This window comes from Anastrepha obliqua, chromosome 2, assembly GCF_027943255.1.
Source record: "Anastrepha obliqua isolate idAnaObli1 chromosome 2, idAnaObli1_1.0, whole genome shotgun sequence".
In the NCBI taxonomy this organism is placed as follows: Eukaryota; Metazoa; Arthropoda; class Insecta; order Diptera; family Tephritidae; genus Anastrepha; species Anastrepha obliqua.
Genome location: NC_072893.1, coordinates 55,044,169 through 55,069,905, shown reverse-complemented (window position 1 = coordinate 55,069,905; position 25,737 = coordinate 55,044,169). Strand labels below are relative to the sequence as shown.

The 25,737-nt window shown below is 34.0% G+C and overlaps 1 protein-coding gene across 2 annotated transcripts in view; it reads right to left on the bottom strand.

Moving 5' to 3' along the window:
* Positions 1–23,459, bottom strand: part of LOC129238491 (heat shock protein beta-1) — a 53,080-nt gene extending 29,621 nt beyond the window's left edge. The window contains exon 1 of one of the 2 annotated variants that reach the window (XM_054873519.1): positions 23,057–23,459. In XM_054873519.1, coding sequence (XP_054729494.1) covers positions 23,057–23,235 — 179 coding nt within the window. In that variant the 5' untranslated portion in view covers positions 23,236–23,459. The remainder of the gene's footprint in view (positions 1–23,056) is intronic. The other variant, XM_054873520.1, reaches the window with a different exon arrangement.
* Between the last annotated feature and the right edge of the window lie 2,278 nt (positions 23,460–25,737).

Here is a 25,737-nt window from a genome sequence, read left to right as displayed (position 1 = left end):
AATGAAGTCAGGTGCGATTCTTAGCTGACATTCTCTATAGCCAACACTTATGGCTATTCTGATAGCTATATTCGTACATAATTTTTAATGCAACAGACTGTGCAAAAAACATTTTTTGGAAAGTGGAATAAAAGTAGTTTGCGCGCAAGTCTTTGGAAGCCCCTCTGTAGTACTATTCTTATATAAAGGTTTTCCAGCTCCCATATTTCGGAAAAGCATAATACTTTTATTTGTTTGCGTCTTTAGATTAGTAGTTACCAATTTTTTGTTAAAAAATTGTAAAACTGTAAGAATTTAAATATTTTCTACATCAAATGTAAGGTGTTGCTGCCTTGTCGAATTTCGCAAATTTTTTTAACTTTTTCTTAAATCAAACTTTTTCCGAGAACTAAAATTTATTTTGGCAGTGATTTGATTTTAAATGCTTTTGGATCTATATCAATTCGAACTAACATTCCCACGTCGGTAGACAAAAGCTAAGTTTCCTATAGTATTTTTTCTGAGGTGTACAAATGTGCATATATATGGGCGCATGTTTATTAGCCACAGTTCTAATCTATGCTTATCATTGCCATTTCCGAAAAACTACTTTCAGATATTTATGTATGCACATATAGGACAATATTTAGTATGTACCTGGAAATTTCCTAAAACCATCAGCAATTAACCACTTCAAAATTATATATTTATAGTAGTAATTTCCACTTAATGTGAAATTTGTTTTTGATTCCAGCAGGTAAAAAAAACAAAAAAAAAAAAAAAAAAAACTAAAAATAAATAAACAAATGTTGTAATTAACACCTTTGAAATAGCACCTACGGTAACAAGGCAATGCAGACATACCCGCGCTTATACACAAAACTATGTATGTACGCTAGGGTGCGTAGCTCTCCATTCTAAACAAAAGTAATATTTTCCCTTCGGAATTATAAAACTTATTATAAACTATTTTAAGGCTGCCGCCAAAATATTACAATACAAAAAAAATAGGGTTTGCATGTGCTAGACCGATTTGGGAGTATCGCCAAAATGGAATTTTTTTATAAGTAATATATGTATGTATGTAATACATAAAACTTAAAAAATAAAATTTTTTTAAATCACCCCTATTGATACAAAAATGCTTAAAAATTGTATCAAATTACAAAAAATAAAGAAAACATCGATTTTTGTAGTTATCTTCAATTCGGTGCAGCTCCCGAAATTTACATATTTTTCGGAAATATATTTTGACGAAAGTCTTAAAACATAATACATTTTGTAATTCCATGAAAAATGCACATTTTTTTCGAAATACTTTGACAGTAGTCTTAGAATATACTAAATTCTATAATTCCATGGAAAATTTGCAACATTTTTCCCGGAGGCACCCTAATATACACACGCATGTACATGAACACACACAGAATTATCAAATCTATGTCTAAGTATATGCACATATGTATGTATGTATGTGTGAAGACGCACAAAAATCTAATCACCTGAAAGACATCCACGTACCACAACTCTTTGCCATAATACGATTACGTGTGTGTAGGTGCTCCACAAATTCTTAGTTGCCAACTCATTTCACATGGGCGTTCTGTGCGTTGGTGATTCGGTGCAACCACGCTGTCGTCATGTCTCTGAATTTCGCCTGCACAAAGACAATCGGACACACACACACAGGTACTCACTTACTCATTTATGGGGAACGAAAGTCTAAATCGTACACATGGCCGGAACATTATTTGATATTTTGCCTACTCTCAACACCAAAATACACTCGAGCAGCGTGTGGACCACTTAATTCTGTCAGCAGCAGAGTCGGCGATGTGCAGCCTTTGCTTGCTTGCATATCTACTTATATATTATTCGTTTTTACGCTTATTTCAGGTAGCCCAACGGTTATTTGTTTTTGTTTATTTTTTAACTTCCAATTGTCCAACCGTTTTTTACATTTTCGTTTACTTGATTTGTTTGTTGAACTTCAGTACCATTCAAAATTCAAATTTCCTCATCGCATATTTTATTTTCATTGCTATTCTAAGGTTTCGATTGTGGTTGGTCATATTCTGCTTTTACATATGTGCGTATTTTTTTTAGTGAGCTTTGTTGTTTTGCTACCTTTTGGCGCTTTACGCCACAGCCGGTGGCATTACCACCATCCCTTTCCGAAACGTACAAAGCTATACGTTCACATATTTATACGTATGTGTGTGTATGTGTGCAAGTATTTATGTATGTATATTTTCATACTTGTATTCCGTGCTCAGACTTTTACGCTCTCTTGCGCTCTCTTGCGCTCTCTTGCGCTCTCTTGACTTGCTTTTCTTCCATTGCTACTCTTTCGACGATGATGTCATCGCATTTTTAGTTTAAATATAAATTCAAATAATAAACTTTCTTGCCTTGGCAGCTACTGCGGCATATTTGTATGTACTGTGTTTGTTATTGTTATCGCAATATTAACAGGCACTTTTGCGCCATGAACCGAGAATTCTTCTTGCATACATATGTATGTATGTACTCGTATGTATCATATGTCGTGCCTACGTAGGTGCCTTTTAGGAAATCGCAGTCGTACTGGTCTATTCAAAATTAATTTCATACGATTGCTAGAGGCTGTACCACACAATAGTATCTATAATAGCCATAATATACATACATACATGCTTACATACCTACTGCGATATTCAGAATACTGAGCGTAAAAATATCAATAGAAGCTGAGCTTCTCATTTAAATTTCTTGTGCTATGTTGTTGTATTGTTGCTTAACTGTGAATTGCCGAAATTGTCAACTATCGAGGTCGTCTAACGACAGATCCAAGAAAATTATAATTTGGAGCCAGGTTGTGTAGACATTAGATGTCTCTCAAATGAGGAAAAAAATCGCGAGCAAATTGAGTGTAAAAATTGAGAGTGGTGTGAAGAACCGAATAGATTTCTTTAGGATTCTCATAATAAATATATACATATTTAATTCCATGACCCATATATAGTAGTCCTACTGTATTAATTCTGCCGTTTACTGCTAGTTCTACCGAAACGACTCAGATTTATATTCGACCAAGGACTGCCCCTCCAGCAGCATTCCCCATACTTGGATGGGGAAATGTTTATGCTACAACAACAGCCACACAGTGAATTCATTCGTTTTACAGATGTAGGCATTTACTTCCATGTACAAAAATTGTCGAACGCTTTGTATGGAAAAAGTAAAAAAATAGCATAAATCAACGGTTTTTAGTAGTTATTTGCAACTTTTTTGCACTGAAATTGAATGGACTATGAATCTGCATGCCAAAAATTATTCTGAAAATTCTGGTTAACAAGTGAAAGTTTGCAGAATTTTCATAATTTTTGCACAAAGTTTGGACACACGGCTTATATTTTTTATTTATAGAGTTAAGTTATTTTATAGAGTTAAACTTTTTTTAAAAATTATTAGCTCTAAATAAACAAAGTAGTCAAAACTGGTAAAAGTGTCGCACAACTATTTTATTGTCCATTGTGTATATACATATGTATGTACATATAATTCTCGGTTCAACATGTATATACATATGTACTGTACTTTTCATCAGTCTAAGCCGACTGTATTAATTCCGACGTTTACTACCGGGTATGATCACACATTGAATTCGATTCTAAGATGTGTATATATATATGTATGTATGCATGTAGGGTAAAAATATGGAAAATGTTTGTTTAATTGAAATAAAAAAGGCAATTAGAAATCTCAATGAAAGATTTATGCAAATTGCTGGCGAAAATATTATTTTCGAAATGGAATTGAAAAAATGTGTATTTATGTATTTTTTTATGTTTGTTGGCAATATAAACATGTGTAAGGAAACATGTGCAAATAAATGAATGTAACATGAGCTCATAAATACATTCGCACACGCAGATACCTATAAATGTTCATGAGTTTTTACCACTCTCTCGCGCATGCCAATACGGGAGTATTTACATTTTCATTTCGCGCCACTGTTCGAAGTTATCTACGCTAAACTTTGGGTTCGACCCAGTGCTCCACAATTAATCAATTAGTAAAAAATGTATATGTAGGTACATACATACATATATATATAATATATATATGCACAAACGTATGCATAATTCGATGCTTGAAGTTCATTATTTAAACGAAACTTGTTTTTCCACTCACTTTCGTAGTGTATTTATTTACTTTTTCGCAAATTGGATAATAGAGTGTTTATCTGTATGATCTCATCACTGACGTGCAAATATCGTATATTGAATATGTCTATAAATAATTTAACGATAAGCTTTGACTTATTGCCATTTCGCTGTCAATGCTTGTAGGTGTGTAGCGTCGACCTATGTATGTAGGGTTAACAGTTGATGATATAGCAACACTACGGAAAATTGATCCATTCAATCTTAATAGGCAGCAGACTATTCATACGTACAAACGCGCTGTGGCTTTGCAAAGCTAGCGCATTCGTAACTCTCCTAAATTAGGTAGCTGTAGGTAGTAATATTTCTTTGTAGACATTTAATATCAACTTGCCTGCCAGAGTAAAAATATATTACCACAGTGCCTTAACTTCAGTTTACATTTGACTATCACATTTAAGTGTCAAAATTTCCATGGTAGTTGTTATTGTGCCTGCATCTGAATGCAGTTACTGCAAATTTACGGGCCCTAACATAATATATTATGTTAACAGTGATAGGTGTATTGTGACTGTAAGGTTAACTTGCAGATATCTCTGGTAGCCAGCAGTTGTAAGCAAGCCGCAAATGTAAATAAGATTAACTTTTTGAGTTAACTCTATTGCGGAGGAAGCGCTTTAAATTTATGAACCTCAGCATAGCTCTTAACTTGGTGAAAGTAAACTATAAGTGTGATTGTAATATATGTACATACATCCATATATGTGACTTCAAAGCCTGTGATGCCTCCGCCAAGAAGCAGGCAATATTTTCTATATGCGACTAGACTTCAGCAACAGAGCTAGAGACACATGATATTTGCAGTGGTAAGCCCTGCACCAGAATTCTCGACTGTAGGTTGAGGAATAGTTCATGGGAATTTTCATTGAACTATTTCTCAATGCACCATGCGACAAAAATCGACATTTTCTGTTATCCAGGGAATATATTATATGCACGTGGAATTTTCTCATCAGTTTTAAAAGACCAGATTTTCGAAAAATTGTTTTAAATACTTATACTCACTCTATGATATGGATATCAAACGAGAGAGAATATTTCCAGCTAATGGTACTCAGTTTTTTTTTTTCATTTTCCCATCAATTAAATTTCAATTTTTTAAAGCATTTTAAATTTTTAAAAGAACAAATTTTGAAAAATTGTTTTAAATACTTATGACTCACTCTATAATATTAATATGGAAATAATATGGAACGAAAGAGAATTTATCCAGCTATTAGAAAAAATTGTTTCTTTATTTTTCACCAGCATAAATATAGACTTTTTAAAGTATCCATTGCGTATACTTTATTTCATAGGAGAAAAGTTCAGCTATTCTTAACTTTTTAATAGAGCAGCAAAAAGAACAAAGTTATGAAAGTATTCCATATATGTATATGTGCCGGCGTTTGTATATGCGCAGACGGCACGCTTTCAAGTGAACATTAGAAATATTCTTAAATGACACCACCTTTACTTGTGTATTCACCTGATCAAAGCGCAAGTAGGAAACTTAAGCTCGAAAGCTACTGTAATGGCTATTTTTGTGCTATTCATGCGCTCATAATGATTTCATTCAAAATTATATACATACATAGTACATGTATATGTGTGCACCTACAAGCATGCCCAGTCATAATTGATGGTAATAATTGCAATGAATATTGGTTATACTGAATTAGGCAATACCTGCCATGAATGAATGAGTAAGTAAATGAATGAGCCAAGCACTTCCAAAGGCAATTCGCCATTTATGGTATTGCCAATTGTAATAAACAAGCTGGAGGAGAATAAATACTATACATTTCAATTTATGCATGCTGAATGCGACTTGCATGACTTATAGTAATAAGTGCTAATTAACATGTTGCATATTTAATTGAAATTTACAAAACAAATAACCAAATATGCACTTTGCATAAGTAATGGGCCAAAGTGGTTGCTTAAATGCAAACAAATTTTGCACTATTAGACCGTATGCGATTGTCAACACCTCGAAAGTGTCTAAACTTGAACTGAATTGCCAGTTGTTACAGTTAATCGAAATCGCTTTGAAGTTGTTGCTTTGTTGCCGCCGGTGCCGTGAATTTGCAACAGGCGACAGAAGAAAAATATAAACTCAAAACCCAGACAGATATTCGTTTGTACAGAAATTTGCAATGCACACATCTAAGCGCACATGCATGCATGCACACTCACATACATATGTATGTATATGCAAAACGGGTCGATTTGAATAAATGTGAGCTTATGACGATGAATGCTATTTTTAGACACTGTCTATTCACATTTTACTGAATTTCGCTCAATCCGCCTTTCCACTCTTTCGACCACAGTCACATATGTACATATGTAGGTATGTACATGAGCCTAGGTAAGTATGTATGCACACAGCAATACATCTATGTGGTCATGCAGATGTCATTGCGTTTTCGGGCTCGTAAATCAAATTGGTACGCGCGGGCGTATGAGTATTGCGTATAATTTGCAAATCGCATTACGGCAAATATGGCTGGCGATTATCGCAACTGTTTCGCATGCACTCACAGCTTCCATTAGCGCATGATGCACGCAAATATGAGTACAGCAGCTTGTCAATGCGATTTTATTAGCTGTGACGAATGGAAAAAATTTCAAATTTCAATTATTGAAAAATGTAAATAGTAGTAATGTGCTGGGCTAAAATTGCTAATTTCGTTAATTTTATTTCAATTTAAAATTTTCTTTTTATAAAATGATAAATGTGCATATCAATTATTAATACTTTAAATGGAATTGGTTGGGACTGTCTTGTTTGGTATGTCACTGATGCTTTGAAACATGGAAGTATAATTGTAAACCTATACTGTTAAATGTAAAAACAAAAACAATGTGTGTATGCATATATCTCTATCTCAATTTGTTATATATTTTTCCTACAGACGACCACAGAGTTATTGTAGGGAATTCTTAATTATTATTATTTTATTATAATCATTGTTAGCGTCAAATCAAAAGAAAATAAAGAGTACATCTCCCTATCTATCTTTATCTATCTATCTAATAAATAAATAATTAACGTAAACTCCAAAAAAACAAAAAAAAAAGAAATTCGTCAGCTGTGGATTTTTCTTCACACGTTAAGAGCTTCACGAAGTATATCAAAGAAATTTCTACGCTTAAAAGTGAATTTGTAGATTAGCAAATGTTCTAACTCAAATATTATCAAATATCATTTAAATTTAAAAATTAGTATGCCATAAATTAATTAGCTTTATAAAAATGAGATTTAAAATATTTTACTTAGAATTTCGCAAAGTATGATAATGAAAATGAACGTTCCTCCGAACGCAGCTAAATTAAAGCTTTGCAAAATTTAAACCTTTTTCCATAATTTTTCATATGTTTTGAATTTCACAAAATGAAAACTGTTAAAAATTTTGAAATTTTCAAGATTATTTATTATTATTAAAGGGTGCCAAATAAGCAAATGTTCAATATTTTTGTAATTTTCTAATTTATTCAATAATTTCTGAACTTATTTAAAGGGGTATGCTTTCCTGCTGGCGGCCGCCGTAGCCGAATGGTTGGTGCGTGACTACCATTCGGAATTCAGAGCGAACGTAGGTTCGAATCTCGGTGAAACACCAAAATTAAGAAAAAAAATTTCTAATAGCGGTCACCTCTCGGCAGGCAATGGCAAACCTCCGAATATATTTCTGCCATGAAAAAGCTCCTCATAAATAATATCTGCCGTTCGGAGTTGGCTTGAAACTGTAGGTCCCTCCATCATCAAGGATATAGGATATATATATTTATATATATATATACATATATATATAATAGGCGCGTACACCCTTTTTGGGGGCTTGGCTTCCTCCTATTTGTGGCGTGCGTCTTGATGTTGTTTCTCAAATGGAGAGACCTACATGCTTTCCGTAAAATCTGATATGTAGGAATGATATACATTTTTCAACTAATCAACTAGGGAACTTAACTAAGAAAGAAATTTTAAAATATTTGGTTTTGAAAAAAAAGAGGAATAATAATAAAAATGTGGAAAGTAAAAATCAGGTGAAAAAAAAATTGGAAAAAGATATTAAAAAAATTAGTTAAAATTGTTTTTGGTTTTTTCTTTGTTTTTTTAATTTTTAATTGTTTACTAATATATAAAATTTGGCATTACATAATTTTATTTTAATTTCTCATTTCCTTTGTAAATATGTCAAAGCTAATGGCACACAGATTTATATTTCATTAGACACAAAACACAAAAAATCTAAAGCCTAAAGAAATCGCAGATGCAAAACGAATTTACCCTTCAAATAAGTCTCGGTAATACAAATTTGAAAAGGGGTGTATACATATATACATACATTTTTCAATCCAAAAACACCTAGCTAAAAATGGCAAATGATGAAATATGTTTTGTATTTTTCGCCTCATTCAGTTATGTGTCATATAATAGCCTAAAAAATCTTGCATAATCTTAACTTTTTCTTTCTCAACTTAAAAGGAAATTCATCTACCGTTCATTTACTTTCCTGTTGATATTAAAAATAGTTCCTACTGTGCTGATGTCTATGATTCAGATTAAACTAAAAATCCGCAGATTCAGTACTCATCAAATCGTTGACAGCTCTCGATTCCATTCCTCATATTGCTTTCATTTTGTGAGCGGGTTTAACCTCAAAATACGGTCTTCAGCTCATAAGCGTTTTTCACAGGTTTTAATTTAGCTACCCTTGCCACTCGTTTATATCAATATGTATACACTTGTGTGTAAATATTTATATGCATATGGCCACATCACAGACTTAAATAAATCAATCAGTTTATGTGCGTTAAGACATTTATTTTATGTTTTTAGTGTAGCTCGTCAAAACGTGCCTTGATTTCAAACAGAATCTACTTGTAACTTCCTACGAATTTCGAGTGAAAAGCGTCATCACAACAACCAACCACCTAATAACCAAATTAGTTGTTTGTAGAGTAGCGGCGCAATAACCTTGACATACATACATGCATAAGTATATACTTATAATGAGCAGACACACGCACACACCCACCCAACTTGCACTTGACATATTTGCTTCGTGGACACAACAAATTGACCTGTAATTCCAGCATAGTTTTAAATGAGTCACCTACACAATTCCTGCCGCTCTCTAAGTATGGGCACACACTAATGCATATCTATGCATGTGTGTATGTGTCACAAAAATATTAATGAAAATTATGACCCACTGCGCTGGCACAGGATGCGTCATGCGTCTGCAGAGGTCAAGTGATACTTATTACATATATTATATAATAGAAAATACTATCTACATACATACATACAAATGTATGCATGTTTGTGTCATTTTAATAAACATAAGTATGCTTATGTAGATTCCGGCGAATTTGTCTGTACCCTGAAGAGTTTACATCAGAGTTAGTCATATCTTTAGTTTTCTAATGAATTTCTTCTATCAAATCTGGATATGATGACGTTACATAAAGCGCGAATAATTTTCCTTCACAAAATAGGGCTGATCTGTTGATAATTGGTCGATTATGGCATTGTACGAAATCCAAAAAGGTAATTTAATACCAGGTTTATGATTAACTTTTTTATTAAATAAAAACAATTATTTTGATGGAAAGCTTTATTTTGACCTATATTCGCTCCATTGCTTGTCTGTTTGCATACTGCAGCTGTATCAGATAGTGATTTATATAGAAAAACAACTGAATTTCAAGAAAGAAATATGTTCGATTAAAACATCCGAGTTTATATTTTCAACTTTAGCTCACTAATTATGATACATTGCGTTAACCGCGTCAACATGCTGATGAAATTCACCAGGCCCGCAGGTGTAGCAAAAAAGGGAGAGGACAGATGTCTAAATCTTAGATGCCTCATGGATACCTAACGGACAATGTCCAGTAAGGACACCCACCAAATTCGAGAGAGGTACGGCTTTGTTAGCCTGAGAAGTTCCCTCGACCGCCTCCGATGTACCCGAAGTCAGAAAGATCTCGTGACTTTGCACATTTGCGCAATAATCCAGCGCTCGCTGAATTGACGCGAGACCCAGCTTTCCAGGAGCAAATCCCCGATCCTCTAATTGTATGTGTAACTGTATCGAGGGTGCCCTGCCTAGCCAGCTTATCAGCCCACCAGTTTCCCTGTATGACGATGTAACCCGGAACCCCGATAAGCCTATTATCGAAATATTCGAATGCAGTCGAGAGAGAAATCAGACATTCCGCCTTCGAACGCATAAGCAACGAACTCAGGGCCCTAGCTGCCGCTTGGAGTAGAAACTTACCTCCCTTACAGTAATTGCAGAAGTAAGCAATCAATGCACTGTTTCTTTAACAGCGGCTACCTACGCTTGGAAAACACCACAGTGGTCCGGTAGCCTTGATGCGTAGCTCCTCGCAGAATACTCCAAAAAAACTTAATAATGAGTTAATTTAAACCTCAGTTTCAACAATGAAGAAATTTGTACGAAGGTCTTATTGAGATTACTTGACGTTAGCTGTCCGTTTCCAATTGGGTTCATACAGTGGTTTCGCATCAACACTTGCTATCTTAATTACTGTGGGCGTACGCATTTCGACTGTCTAAAACTTTTCAGCTGTTTACGCGTTTGCATGGAAATTTAGGTCAATTTTGTTTATCCTAACCAAACAGAATCGATTGTATGCGCCGACAGTTGGTACATACTTTACTTGTATGAAAGCACATATGCACACACACATAAGTACGCACAAAAATACTCCCCAGAAACATAGAAACTACATAAGAGGCTTTTCCAACTACAAAGTGCTTGAGTGAATTTATGGAACAGAGTCGATTGGCAGATTCTGCCACCACAGAAATTTAGGATATGGGAAATAATTGTTTAAGGACAGGTTAGTATACATAAGTATATACATACATAAGCATATAAGCGTTCCATTAGACGAAATTTGCAGAACTGGAAAATTTAATTTCATATCTTAGAAATTGATATTTTAAGAGAAACATATAAATTACTCGTGATCACTCCTAAATTTCTGTTTTAAGAGAACCATATAAATACTCTTGATCACTCCTAAATTTCTGCTCAATTCAAAATTGTATCACAAACATGAGCTGAATTAACTAAACATTTCTCTGGAGATTTGAGCTATAGTAGTGATGTTTATTTTTTGGTTCTAAACTCTATCTTATAGTTTTTCCGAAAAAATTTGTTGAGCTCGGCAAACCTTGACGAGCAGGCTACATTTCTAGAAAGTTTTTTGAAAATATTTGAACATTTTTTTAAGATGTTACATGAGATCTCATGCTATATTACAACCATAACTGTTCAGTTCGAATTGAAAAATTTGATATAGGTAGATATGAATTGTGAATAAAATGCAGATACAACTTTTTCACAGTTTTAAGCTTCATCTTCTCTCTAGTGTGCACACAACTTAGCCTAAACGAGCAGGTTGAAAATATTCACTCTTTCCCCTTCTTTGAATTCTAGGAGAAAAAACGTCAGCTCAGGCTCAATATTGCGCATTCATGAGAACTGAGTAGACACAAAACGTAATGACTATAAGCAAACAGCTTTGTAATGAAGTTTTTCAAGTCTATTTACCATCAATCTAATAGGTACCAAAGTGTAATAGCAGCAGTCAAGCCTGACCTTGTCGTTCATTTCATGAATAAGTGGGGCGGCTCTCAGAGCTGTATATGCATTACAGTTGTTTATTTAGTATTGAGTTGTACACGAATAGGAAGTGGGCGAGTAACACTGGAAGCATTTTGGAAATATGTATGTACATACATACTCATTCAGTGCAGCTAACAGAATATAATGCCGTTGCTTGGAGCATGTTAAATAAAATTTATTGCTGGCCATAACACACGCAATTGGTGTTGCTACAAATGATGTGAAAAATATGCAAGGATACGCGAAGTATTGAAACATTAAAATGTGCAGATTTGTATGTACGTATGTATGTGCAAAGCTTCGAATAGTTAGAAAACTGCATTGCTGAAAAAAACTGAAATTGCTCTAACTTTTTAAAACTTTAACCAAGCAAACTGTCGAAACTGATGAAACGTAACAATAAACTCGAATTAGACGAAAAGGGAGAAATAACCCTTCATTGCTCGAACCTAAAGCGCTGTAAATTGAAAGTACATAATTTTTTTTTTTTGTGAAAGTTGCATGCCAAGCTTAGTAATTTACAGTTAAAATAACACTTATGATGTTTCTTCAAACTGGCGGTAATTAGAGTTAAGGTTAGGGGTAGTCAGAATGTTCAAGAAATTGGTTTTTTTCTTTTGAAATTTCGTTAAGTAATTCATCTCAAAAATATTGTGTGGAAATTTGAAGTGAATCGGAGAAATACTTTTGGAGCTATTCAACAATCAACAGAGGGCGCTCGGGCGCTCCAGAACAGAAATTTGAGACTTTAAATGCCTTTTTATCACAACTATGTTTTTTGAACTGGTAATCACTGTAACTTAAAAACCGCTTGGTAGATTTCAATAAAATTTATACTGCTTTTGAAAAACAAAAAACTCGTGCCTGAAGGAAGGATTTTTTTCAAAAATTCCGATTTTTTTCAACAATAAATTGTCGGTTTGTTTCCCAAAAATCTGAAAAATATTTCCTATGGTCGCCATATTGTTAATTTTGAAAAAAAAAAACTTCAATCAGGCACAAGATTATCTTTTAATAAAACTTATTTCTCTTGTCCGATTGATTTTAGATGAATCTCCAAGGACTTGTGATTGTCTTCGCAAGGGACTTCTGGAGAAACGGGCTCCATAAAAACAGCGATAACTTTTACAATTATTATTTTTTTTTTTTTTGGAAATTTTGCTCAAGTCAAGTCATGATGTATTAATGCTATGGTTTTATTTTTGTAAAATAAAGCAACTGACTAGCAAAAAAAAATTTTGAAAATCATCATTTTTTCGGGGCCTCTGACTACCCCTAACTCCCTAAATTGCTAACTAAACGATATCAAGACTGGGCTGCAAATATGCATACATATCTACTTAGGAATATGTAAGATTACATATTGTATAATATCTGTGTACTTTTGAGAAAACAACTTAAGTCGACTTCGCTTTTTTTCTTTCAGGCATTAAATTGCTTGCTTTTTTCGAAATGTTTAATCAATTAATCATTTAATCATCATTAAATAAATTAACAATCATTTGTAGCCATAACTTAAGTAACCATCATAATAAAAGTTAAATAAAACACAGCATTTTTGTATGATAAATCAGAATATACATATCAAACTCAAAGCAAAACTTGTAAGTCGCATAAGTTGTTCTGTCGAAAGTACGCAGATATGCATATACCTATGTATGTATGCATATATGTATGTACATACTTCTCCACTGAAATCACTGCGTCTAATTGATTTTTCTGTTTTGCTTTTTCGCTACTACATATTTGAAATTAAACATCACCTGCGAAAACGACTCTGAAGAGAATCAGTTATATCATCGCAATAATTAACGTAGGCATGAATAAATTTGACGAGTGTGTGTGGCTTATGGCTTGCATCAATGGTGTATATATGCATGTACGAATATGTTCAAATGTGTGAATTGTTATCGACAGCTGTTATGCAAATGCTCCAGCAACACCTACACCCCCGCCTGGGGGAATGCCTGCTATACGTCAGCTTTTATTTATCTTAACATTAAAGAGAAACGAGAAGTGTGTTTAAAAAAACTACAGCGGACTGTTATTGACTTATACACTGTTACCTGGTAGTAAAAGGTACCAGATAATAAGCACATGTGCATATGAGTTAATAATATCCCGAAAGGGAAACTTACCACTCAGTACGATGCTGAATTTTTACACAGCGTTGTTGTAGGGCATTCCAAAGTGAAAAATTCGTAATGCAATTAAATGCAAAACAAATTTCAAATTTAATTTTTCCAAACAGTAGAAATTCCAATTATTTAGAAAAATCAAAGAAGGAGACAAACGCGAAATTTTTTTTTTCTTTTTCGCAAAATAATAGGAGCAAAACATGCGTACATGTGTATGTGTAGGTAAATAAATATTTTTTTCTTGTTCCATAACCCATTACCAACTCGCTTACCTTTTTAAGTCTTTGGCTAATGGGATTAGCATTGCATTGAGTATACGAAAATTTAAAGCGTTTTTCTGTTTACATAGAGACATAAATATAGCTCCACGCTTTGTTTACATGAAAAATATTCACACTCTCTGCGTAAATAAATCATTAACACAAGGCAATGAAAATTACTACTAAATTTACATAGCCACTAAATTTAATTTTCAATAAGTACATTAATGCCTTACATTAATTTGAAGCAAATGTTGCTTGCGATAATTATTTGCATACACCTGTGTTCACAATAATAGTAGCGCAACAGATTCCAAAGTTTAAAATATTTGTTTGTTTTTTATTTAATTTTTTTCTCTTTTTAATAAAAATATAGTGCATAAAACAACAAAAACCATATAACTCAAAGTTTGAAAATTAAAAAAAAATGTAAATATTCCATAAAAATTTTAAACTTTTTTTAGAAAAATTCTAGGTATGCAGTTTACACATTTTGGTATAAAAATTTGCTACTAAAAAATTATCAAAAATCAACGCGGTTTGTTATACCAAAAATTTAACGGGCTATACAGCTGCATACTCGATTTTTTTTTTAATTTTTTGGTTAAAAGTTTTGAAATTTGATGCAAATTTGTTGATTTTATATTTAATTTTTACAAAAATTTAAACTTTAAGTTATATGGTTGTTATAAAAATAAGTAAAAAAGAATTACATAAAAAATACATAAATCGCCAAAACTTTGCAATAAGTCGCGCTACTATTATTTTGAACACAGGTATAACTACTCTGCACACAACTCGTTGCGAAAATCTGCTGTTTCTCCAACCGTAACATAAAATTTGGTATACAATTTTATGACTTTTGGCTCAACACGAGGCTCTCTAAGGAAAATCTCATTTTATGGTGCAGATACCGCTTGTTCTCATTTTTCTAACGTCTGAGGTCATTAAGTGGAAAAAACTTGTATATAAATTTTTTCATAAAAAACCCTACTTTTAGAAGTAGGTACTTATATGCAACACAATCCAGCATTGAAAACATGCTCGGCTCAAACAAATTATTTCCCTACTCTTTATCTCCCTGCAGAGCTTATGAAGCAAATTTGTGGTGGAGAATCAATGCTAGTGGGCAAAATATTTATATGTAAGTCAGAGAATATACCAAAATGTGTGCTTAGACAAACAGTACCGTTTTGATTTATATGAGGATTAAAGCATCTTACCCCTCCCTACCGGGGTAATTTAATCTGATCAAACCGGGAGCTATCTTATCTCATAAACCTTCCAAAATTTCATCATCTATTATGTAGATATGCATGTAGGTATGTACTTACAATCGTAAGTAAAAAACAACAATATTACATCACGCCTTTTTTTGCCAGAACTTAGCAAGTGGCGAATAGATGAAGCAAATGAACATATGTCGGCAACGCGGAAAGAGAGCTGCCTTAAATTACATGTGCTGGTAAGGCAGTGCGGCCTAATGAGCTATAGCCATAGTCGCTAGCGGCGAATCTTACTCTATAACTTTGTTCTTGCTTTCGCATGCAAATTTTTCGTCAAGTTAATCGAGCATGGAGATAGCGAGCGGGGAAATGGCAAATAGAAGAGACCTATTATCTTCCACACAAAATGTCGGCGCATACAGCTAGAATCATTAGGAGAATTATTGTACATACATATATATGTACGTGGATTTCCCTTGCCGTAAACTGTTCAATGAAAAATACAACACTTATAAAAAGTTATTAATCACTTGCGTACATATCTTGCTGCAATTTCCACACATGCATACATAAATTAAAATGTGAAAAAACAATTGGAGCTCGTCATCGATGAGGGCATTACACCCGTTAGCTAATACAGGTGAATTTCTGCGAAGTCATTCCATATACATACACACATACATATATAGTTTTGTAAACAACAGCAAATTAACAAAAACAAGAACCTGTATATATGCTAAGATAATTCTTATCTACGCACACTTTAAGTAGTTATCGGAGTTGGTAAAAATAAAATGGCACTTTGACACTTCTGAAGAAAAAGCAGACGTATGAATGTGCATAATATTTGTATGTATGTATGCCTGTAAGTCATATATAAAAAATATATAACGTAAATAAAGCAGATAAGACAAAAGTTTTGTATTTGTAAATACTAAAAAAGCATTGCAATTATTGCCCAATATACGTTTGAAGAAAAAATGCTATGAGATAAGAAGTATTAGAGCAGTGTGCGTAAGTATGTTTGTGTAATTATAATACGAATTGAGAAGTCTACATGTAATTCAATGCAAATACTAATTTTTTACTTTACGAAAAAATATGCTTATTTTATGATGGCATAGATTTGATTGAAAAACAATGTCACATAATCATAGTCAAGTTAAAGCCGGTTTTAAAAAAGTTAACGCATAATTTAGTTAAAAATGTAATTTATCTTAGAGCCAACTCTAAAATTGGCGTGAAAAAACACTGTCATTAAATGTGCTACTAAATTGTCAAGCAGGCAATGGCAAACCTCTGGGTGTAATTCTGCTATGAAAAAGCTCCTCATAAAAACCATTTGCCGTTCGGAATCGGTTAAACTGTAGGTCCCGCCATTTGTGGAACAACATCAAGATGCACCCCACAATAAGGAGGAGGAGCTCGGTCAAACACCTAACAGAAATGTACGCGCCAGGAAGTGCGCAGATTCAAGTCTCTGAGAATGAAACACCAAGTTGTGAAAGCCTACACTTTAGGAGTTCAAACAGTATCTTGATTTTCCTATGCTAAAACCTAAAAATGCACAGATGCCAATACGTGCGGTATTTTAAATAAATTGACCTAGGGAATTTCCTATGGAAAAAAGCAATTTCTCTAAATTTTAAATCTTATACTGTAATCATGCTGATCGTCCTGCTAGTTCAGCTTCACGTACACCTGTGTTCACAATAATAGCAGCATGACATATGGAAGGTTTTGACTATTTACTATTAAATTTTTTTAATTAAAAAAATATATGTAACTCATACTACAACAAAACCCATATAACTCAAAATTTCAAGCTTTGTACAAAATTAAAAAAATTCAAACATTTTCATCAAAATTTCAAACTTTGCAAACATAATTTTTCCAAGAATTATGCCAATTTGAAGTGCGTAAAAATTCACGTTGACTTTTGATCATTTTTTTTTTTTGTTGAAGGTGTTATGCATTTTCTTCCATATAACGAATGCTCAACATTTTTCTTATGTGGCGCAAAGGCACTAGATCGCCAAACGAAAAGCTTTTCAAAAGCCAACGCAATTTTTAACTACTTCAAATTTCTACTTTATTATTGCATAAAAATTCAATTGATTATAAAACTGCATACTCAACATTTTTCTGAAGTTACTGCCTAAAAAGTTTGAAATTTTGCCGATTTTTTTTTTAATTTTTTACAATTTACTTTAACCCATATGTTTTTTTTTTGTCATATTAAATATATTTTTATAAAAAAATAAATAAATAGTGAAATATTATTAAATTAAAATAAATATATTAAGTAGTAAAAACTTTGCCATACGTCGTGCTGCTATTAGTGTGAACACTGGCATAGGCACACATTTGAGCAAGTATGTATATACCTACTATTATAAAGGGTGGTTAAATTTCAAGGGCCGATGTTGAATGTGAACTACACCTAAAGGTCAACGACACCGTTGAACTTCTTTCTTTGGGATTATTTCAAAGAAAAGGTGTACGTCGGTAAGCCAGCAACAATTCAAGAGCTAAAGGATAAGATAATTCGGCACATTAGTGGCATAGAACCTCAATTAAGCCCCAGCGTCATCGAAAATTTGGACCATCGGATGGAGGTGTGCCGCCGAGGTCAATATTTTGTTCCATACGTAATTGAGCCATACCAATATTATCATAATAAAGATAAATGACAATAATTCCTAATAAAAATGTATTTTATTCAAAATCAACACCGGCCCTTGAAACTTAACCCCCCTTTATATGTATGTATGTATATGTGCTTGTATAAAAATTCGCATGAGTTAAAAATAAAACTTCAAGTACCAATATTTTCACATACACATACACGCTTTACCTACCGCTCAGTATATGACATAAAAAAGACAGCACATTTAGCATGAAAAAAATTGGACTAAATGCGTATGACTTGTACTTGTATTCTCTGTGGATTTCCGTAGACAATTCTTCTGCCTGCCAGATTCCATTTACTAGAATTCTAGTGCTGCTGTCAAGTGCGGTAGCGAGCAGCAGCCCAAAAGCTAAGTAATTTTTTTTTTGGTTTTGATGGACTGTTGCTGCCGCTGATGGTGCTGTACTTTATAAATAGATAAAATACATATGTAAGTGCAAACGAAAAAGCATACAGACAATGAATTTGGCAAAGCCGAAGGTATTTTTATTGGTTGTCGATGGTAGCCATCTTCTGGTACCCAGGCATATACGAGCATAAGTGTAAATGTATGTGGTGTGCTAATAATTTTTTGTAGTGCTTTTATAAGACCACTTTGAGTACCTTTTTTTTTAATATTATTTCATGCACTCATTTCTTCTTCCCATTTTTGCTTTCGTGCACCTTACATTTGCCTATGGCCTATTGTTCTAATGAAGTTATTATCGCCCAGCGAGCTCTAACAATTTTTCTTTGCTGCCTCCAGCCATAATCGGCTGTTGACAGAAAGATTCCAGGCAACATGAACCACTGATTTTCTGCTTACTTTTTGCTATGTACATACATACATACGTAATGTGTATAGTTGTATCTTGTTTGTGCTAGTATGTGTGAAGATGCGGTGTTGGCAAAGAATACTTTTTCAGCAGCAATGGCTTCTGCTCTGGAAAATGTAGCACATCACCGCGAAAAACGTGGTGCGATGTTTTTCATTACAGATATAAACGTATTTATACAGTGCAGTATAATTCCAGTACCCCGTAGGAAATCCAACTGGTACGCTTCTAGTCTATTCTGACCCAAAACTATTGAGTTTTTTCGCTTGTCTATTAACAAGGAATGATGAGTTTTATAAGGGGCTCTAAGAAGTATCGAGCAGTACTGACGACCATTTTTTTCGAATTTGGTACTATTTAGTATAGAATATAGAATAGCTGACGCCGTGGCCAACCAAATGAATCGATGCGTGACTGCCATTCGGAAATGCTAAAGTTTTTCCTATAGCAGTCGCCCCTCGGCAGGCAAACCTCCTTTTTCTGCCTTGAAAAAGCCCCTCATAAAAACCATTTGTCGTTCAAAGTTGGCTTTAAACTGTAAGTATCTCCATTTGTGGAACAGCATCAAGACGCACGCCACAATTAGGACAAGGAGCTCGGCTATATATGTAGTATAGAATTCGCAAATTATGACTAATTTATAGTGTTTCCGTTTATTTGCTGAAAATATATTCATTAAAAATGCAGTCATGGTACCCACTAATCAGACAAAACAATACACAGCGACTGCTAGAATATTACAACTTCTCTGTTTTTTCAATTCAAACAAAATTATGATCTACGATATGTAAATCGTTTAGAAGATTTTGATAACCGGCAGGTTCTACAATTTACATACAAGAGAATTTCATTGAAATTTTTAGCAATGGCACTGAATTTCACTCGGTAGTGGATTACAGAACCTGCCCGATTATAAAGCACGCTATCCACTGAATATGAAAAAATATATAAAAACAATATATAAAAAATATATATATATAAAACAAATATATATATATATAATATATATAAAAAAATAAATAAAATAAAAAATCGGCCCATATGAAGCCTCATTTTTGCTCTTTTTCATCTAGTAAGCATCTAGTCACTAACTTACTAGTTGCCATTTGGTGGCAAAGTGCTAATAATGAACCAGGACTTGTTTGGCCAATTTCAAGTATTCTCCACAGGGTGCATAATGGAAGTCATGAATTTTTAATTCTTATTTTTTGTTTGCTTGTCTATTCACGGCGCTATGTCGTGCGGCCAAGTAGGAGGCCGTTGTTACAGAAAATCAGTCAGACGTGCCAAGCTTATGTACAGTGAGACAATTGTGTCGAATAATCGTAATAAATTATTGCACAAAGATGATGTTTAGTCAACATTACTCTCCTACCACATACTATTACTCACTAAATAAATACTTAAAAGTAGTCCAAAATTTAAAAATAATTACAGAAATTGTGCCCACTGAACCTAATACTTTAGCTGAGGTATTTAACTTGTAAAGCAACATTCTTTTATTTCACGTGAATATCTGACTTCAGCTATTGTCAGAAATAAACAAATTAAAAAAAAAAGAAAAGTAAGGAAATTTAAATAAAAATTTAAAAAAAATTTCAAAATTAAAATAAGCAGCTTGCATAGTGGATGCATCTATGTTGTTGTTGTTTCTTTTTTTGTTATTGTTACAGTATAAAGCTTCCCCATAAATGTTTGGGAAATGCTGCTGGAATGACAGTCCTTGCCTGGATATAATCCCAGGTCGTTCCGGCTATGTAGAACCGACTGCCATGGGAAAGAATGAAAACCATTTTCTTCCTTTTATTTGAGTTTTGGGTATTTCCATTATTTATTTATTCAGTAATGTCTGACAAACTTCAGAACAGACATTTCAGAGATAAATTCAAAACTTCATTGCAGGTATTTTAGAATATGTACCCATTCCACTATTAAAGTAAAGCATTATGGTAAATGGTGGAATGGAATTCCACTATTAATCCTCCGTTGGACAACATTTTTCAAACCTTGGGTTGGGCACCCGGTACTGGCCTATTTTCATCCTCTTCGAGGATCCTTTTTAAAAGATTATATACATAAATCGTTAGAAAATTAAATTTTAGGAACCTACCTAGAAGCTCTTACTTACTTACTTTTTTAGGCAGTTTTTTTTAATTTTTTGCTGAATTTCAATTTGAACACAATTTTTAGATTCGACGAAATGTTACTTTTCATAAAATTTTAAACAGCAAACGCATATTAACAGCGATAGAATAATGTTGCAAGCTTTTCCACAGCCTGAGCGGAATACACCTTTGTCGTGAAATCATTGTGAAATTTCACGAATATTTCCGGCATTGATTTTTATATGGATTCTGACAACTCTTTCTAATGAAATAGCAACAGAGTACTATGCCTTATAAGATACAATTGGCCTCAGACTTCAATGACTTCTATCTGTATGATGAACAATGATTTCTTAAATTTCCTGTGCACATTAAATGAATCTGAGCTGATTCTGACTAAATTCTCTTCACCACGTCGTTCGTTGTTCGATTTTTTCCTTTAAGAACAGATCCTAGATTTAAATTTCAAAATCTTAAGTTAAGCCAAAAGGCGCTGGTAATGAGAGAAAGATTTCTAGGGTTAAGGCCTCTAAAGACGAAAGATGGAAGTAATAGAATGTAAATGTAAATAAAAATTGCTCAAAAGCCTGAAGAAGAGGTCATTTCTATTTTTCTAAGTTATGGCGGCCAGCCGAATGGACTGATGCCGACTACCATCCGAAATTAAGAGAGAACGAGGAGGAGGAGCTCGACCAAACATCCAGAAAGGGTTTACGCGCGAATTATATATATGGGGCCATTCCTTCCAAATCTCAAACAAAAAGGAAGTGATTATTAAAAGATTTTCCAATTCTCCAGAAGAAAAAAAGTTTTACTGTGAATTCTCCTCAAACATGATGCTCGGGGGTTTCTGGGTTCGCTGCTGAATATAAATATTGAAGGAAATTGCTGAAATTGGAATTTTTTTTTCATAATACAGGATTTTTTTCACAGTAAAACTTTTTTTTCTTCTGGAGAATTGTAAAATCTTTTAATAATCACTTCCTTTTTGTTTGAGATTTGGAAGGAATGGCTTTTTAGTATTTAAAAAGTGCCACATGACAAATTAAAGTACATGACATAAGCTTTTATTTCGGCATAGGGAAAAATTTTTTTTATAAAAACTGTTCTGGGCAGATGGGGGTGTCCGGTTGGTGGTTATGTTATGGATAACACACACCGATAAATCATTAAAATTAAAGTTAAGCTTTAGTTAAATAAAATATTTATCCAGAAACCAATTTGCTTCACAGTACTTGTCCTCTAGTAATGCGGCAAAGCAAAATAGAAATGTCTCTGTGCCACCACAAAAGAATTAGAGAAAAAGAAATCCATTGCTGTCAGCTACAACAACTATACATAGATATGGTATATCTGCTGCGCCATACCTACCACCTGCACGCTTCAACTTCCCCTCATTTGAGCTCCAAACTCTTCATGCCGTGTGAGAAAGTGTGAAACCAAAGATCGCAGCAACTCAGGCGGGATATTGGCGGTGCCATACATTACTTCACTTAAGCACCAGGGAAACAACATACAGACATACATACATATGTCAGCGTGGCAAGGTGGACAACCACACTAAAGCACTAAATTAACGGTATACAACCGCGAATAACTAAGAGGTAGACCAATTAAAACTCACGTAATGCATGAAAAATTATAAGGTGCCAGGTTACAAAACACAAAAACCTAAGCCAGTAAGCAGCCGATAATAAATGCCTTTACTGTGAATTGTTTGTTGTTGTTGTATTTAACTTCTACTTGTATATTTGCTAGATCCTGCGCACGGATGTCGCAAATGGCACACATACGCAATTATGTACATTTGTGTTGCACTTCCCATTCCACACAGTACGCGCACAGGAACTGGAACCACAGAAAAAGCGATGGCTTAAAGTTCGTTGGGGTACACTTTTTACGTTTCTCGTGTTGCGCATTAATATCAAAAAAAGCTTTATCTTACACACTCCTACAAATATTTCTTTTATGTACACACCTGCTGGACTCGAAGAAGTTTGCCTCGCGCGACATCAGCTCATGCCGGAACTTGTTCATCTCCTCTTCCATTTTGCGCATTTCCGCGTCGAAACGCTCACGAATGCTTGAGAATTCTGTATCGATAATGCTGAAGTCGCCCAATTTGATGGGGATATTCCTCTTGGTAGCATCAGCCATTTTCTTGGTTCCTTAACACAAATTGATTGATTCTTCACGAAAAATGTATTGTTTGCCGAAACAAATTTTTGTTTTTATGTTTATGTGTTTTACTGCGTTCTCACTTGTCAACTTTGCGACTGTTCTTTCGGTTTTTGTATTTGCTTTTGCACAAATTGATTATCGCTTCACACAATTAGGGGAAGTTATCACTTGGATTTCTACTCTGAGACTAATTTGTATCTCACTCAGTTTCTGGTTTTTATTCGTTGGCCGATACGTTTGCTTTCCACTGCGCACTTGAAGATACTTGGGTAAAACGCTCAAATTTGCTCAGTGTGAGTGCGAGAAATGGAGAGTGCCAGAAGTTACGCTCAATTGGTTGGGTTGCATTTGGTGGTATGAAGAAAATAAGTATGAACATGCGAATGAATAGAAAGCAGATTTTTGACATTTCTCCAGATGTAAATACAATATTAAGCATAGCTTTGCAAGCTATGCAAATTGGAATTTTTCAAGAAGGGAGATTTTTATGAAGTATTTGGGTTTCAATACATGAATAAAGCATACACGCATACCAAAAATGTTAAGTTCATGAGATAAATAAACAAATCTTAAAGGTGTTCGCAAGTATTTAAAAGATCTTTTAAAGAATATCGATGTGCAGAGATGAAAAAATTAATTAAAATCCAGGTTTTATACTTTTATTTGGCTATGAGAGTTAACCACAATAGCGCAAGGCAGATATTGGTTGATGGATGCCCGGTGGAATTTGTCGAAAGCTTGTGCTACCTCGGCTGCATCATCACGGCAGATGGCGGAGCAGATAAAAATGTCAACTGCAGGCTAAACAAAGCAAGGGCGGCATTGGGGCGAATGCCTACAGTATGGGGGAGTTCGCAAATCTCCAAGCACACTAAACTACGAATATTCGGCTCATGCGTAAATTCCATATTGTTGTACGAAAGCGAAACATGGCTGGACTCTAACACCATTACACGGAGGCTACAATCTTTCGTCAACAAATGCCTCCGCATCATCTGCAGAATATTCCGGCCAAACACCATCAGTAAAGGCGCACTGTGGAGCGTTTCCACGGCAGTCGATTCTACGTTACCGAAACGACCCGGATTTATATCCGGCCAAGGACCGTCACTCCAGCAGCATTCCCCGTATGTAAGTATGGGGAATGCTTATGCTGCTACAACAACAACACCAACGCACTGTGGAGATTAACGAATAAGGAACCCATCCTTAGGCAAATCAAATGCAGAAAGTAGCGATGGATAGGTCACTTATTGAGAAAACCGCCAGATAGCATCACGAGAATGGCACTGGACTGGAACCCGCAAGGGAGCAGAGGTCATGGTCGACCAAAAAACACTTGGAGAATGTGTCAATGTTGCGCGAACTAGCAGATGCCGACATCACATGGGACGCTGCAGAAACAACAGCACAGAACCGTGAACGATGGAAGAGTTTTGTCGAGGCCATATGCTTCCGAGAGGAGTGAGCAAGGAAAAAAATACTTTTATTTACCGAAAACCTGCAGATATTAATAAATATTGATTGTTTTACAAAGTCATATTTTTTCGAACAAATTAGAAAAAATTACATGACATGTTACAAAACACTAATCTCAGAAAATAAGCAGCTAATTCATTCGATTTCTTTTTTAAGCGGCTAAGAATGTACAAAGTTTCTCTAGTTTTTATTGTCAAATATTTGCCTATATTTAATTTCACGTGAGACGCTGGTTGGTTACAAATGTCTAAAATATTAACTTGGAGAAAAAGAAATCCACTATTTTTGCGTAAAATTTGTGCGCGAATGGTTTAAAACTGTTTTATGGTCGATATTTAGTTCCTGGGTGATGCTACGACTAGTAACATCGCTAATTTCTTTTTATTTTATCCACATTTTTTTAACATCAAAAATGCCTGAACAGAATCGACGAAACTAAAATTGCACGTAATTAGCTGTTACCGTATCGGCACCATAAACAACATTTACAATTTCAGCGGTCTGGTTTGCATTTTCGTATTTTGGCCTATATCAAAGAAAAACTTTAAAATGTACCGAATTTTCTCTTTGTTGGCTTCCATTATTAGCACTCTGTAACTCACAACTGAATGGAACAAACAAAAAACAGCAAAACAATTGTTTCAGTATGAAATGTCACCTTAACAACGGGCATAAACTTTAAATTATTTGATGGATAATTTACGAGATATCGATCACTACTGGCATCTACCGGGAAAATAATGGATTTTTTCCCCCAAACTATTATTATCAAAAGAAAAAGAATTTCTCATAAATTTAAATTTAAATTTAATTAAAACTTAATATTTAATAAAAATTTTATTTATATTTTCCCTGCTAAATTTTTTTGAACTTATAACCGGGTAACTTATTTATTGAAATCATAATTGCTGTAATTATACAAGATGGTTCAAAATTAATCATCTAATTTTGTTTTTGAATACAAATAAAATGGTGAACTTTAAGCGCTCCATTGCTTGT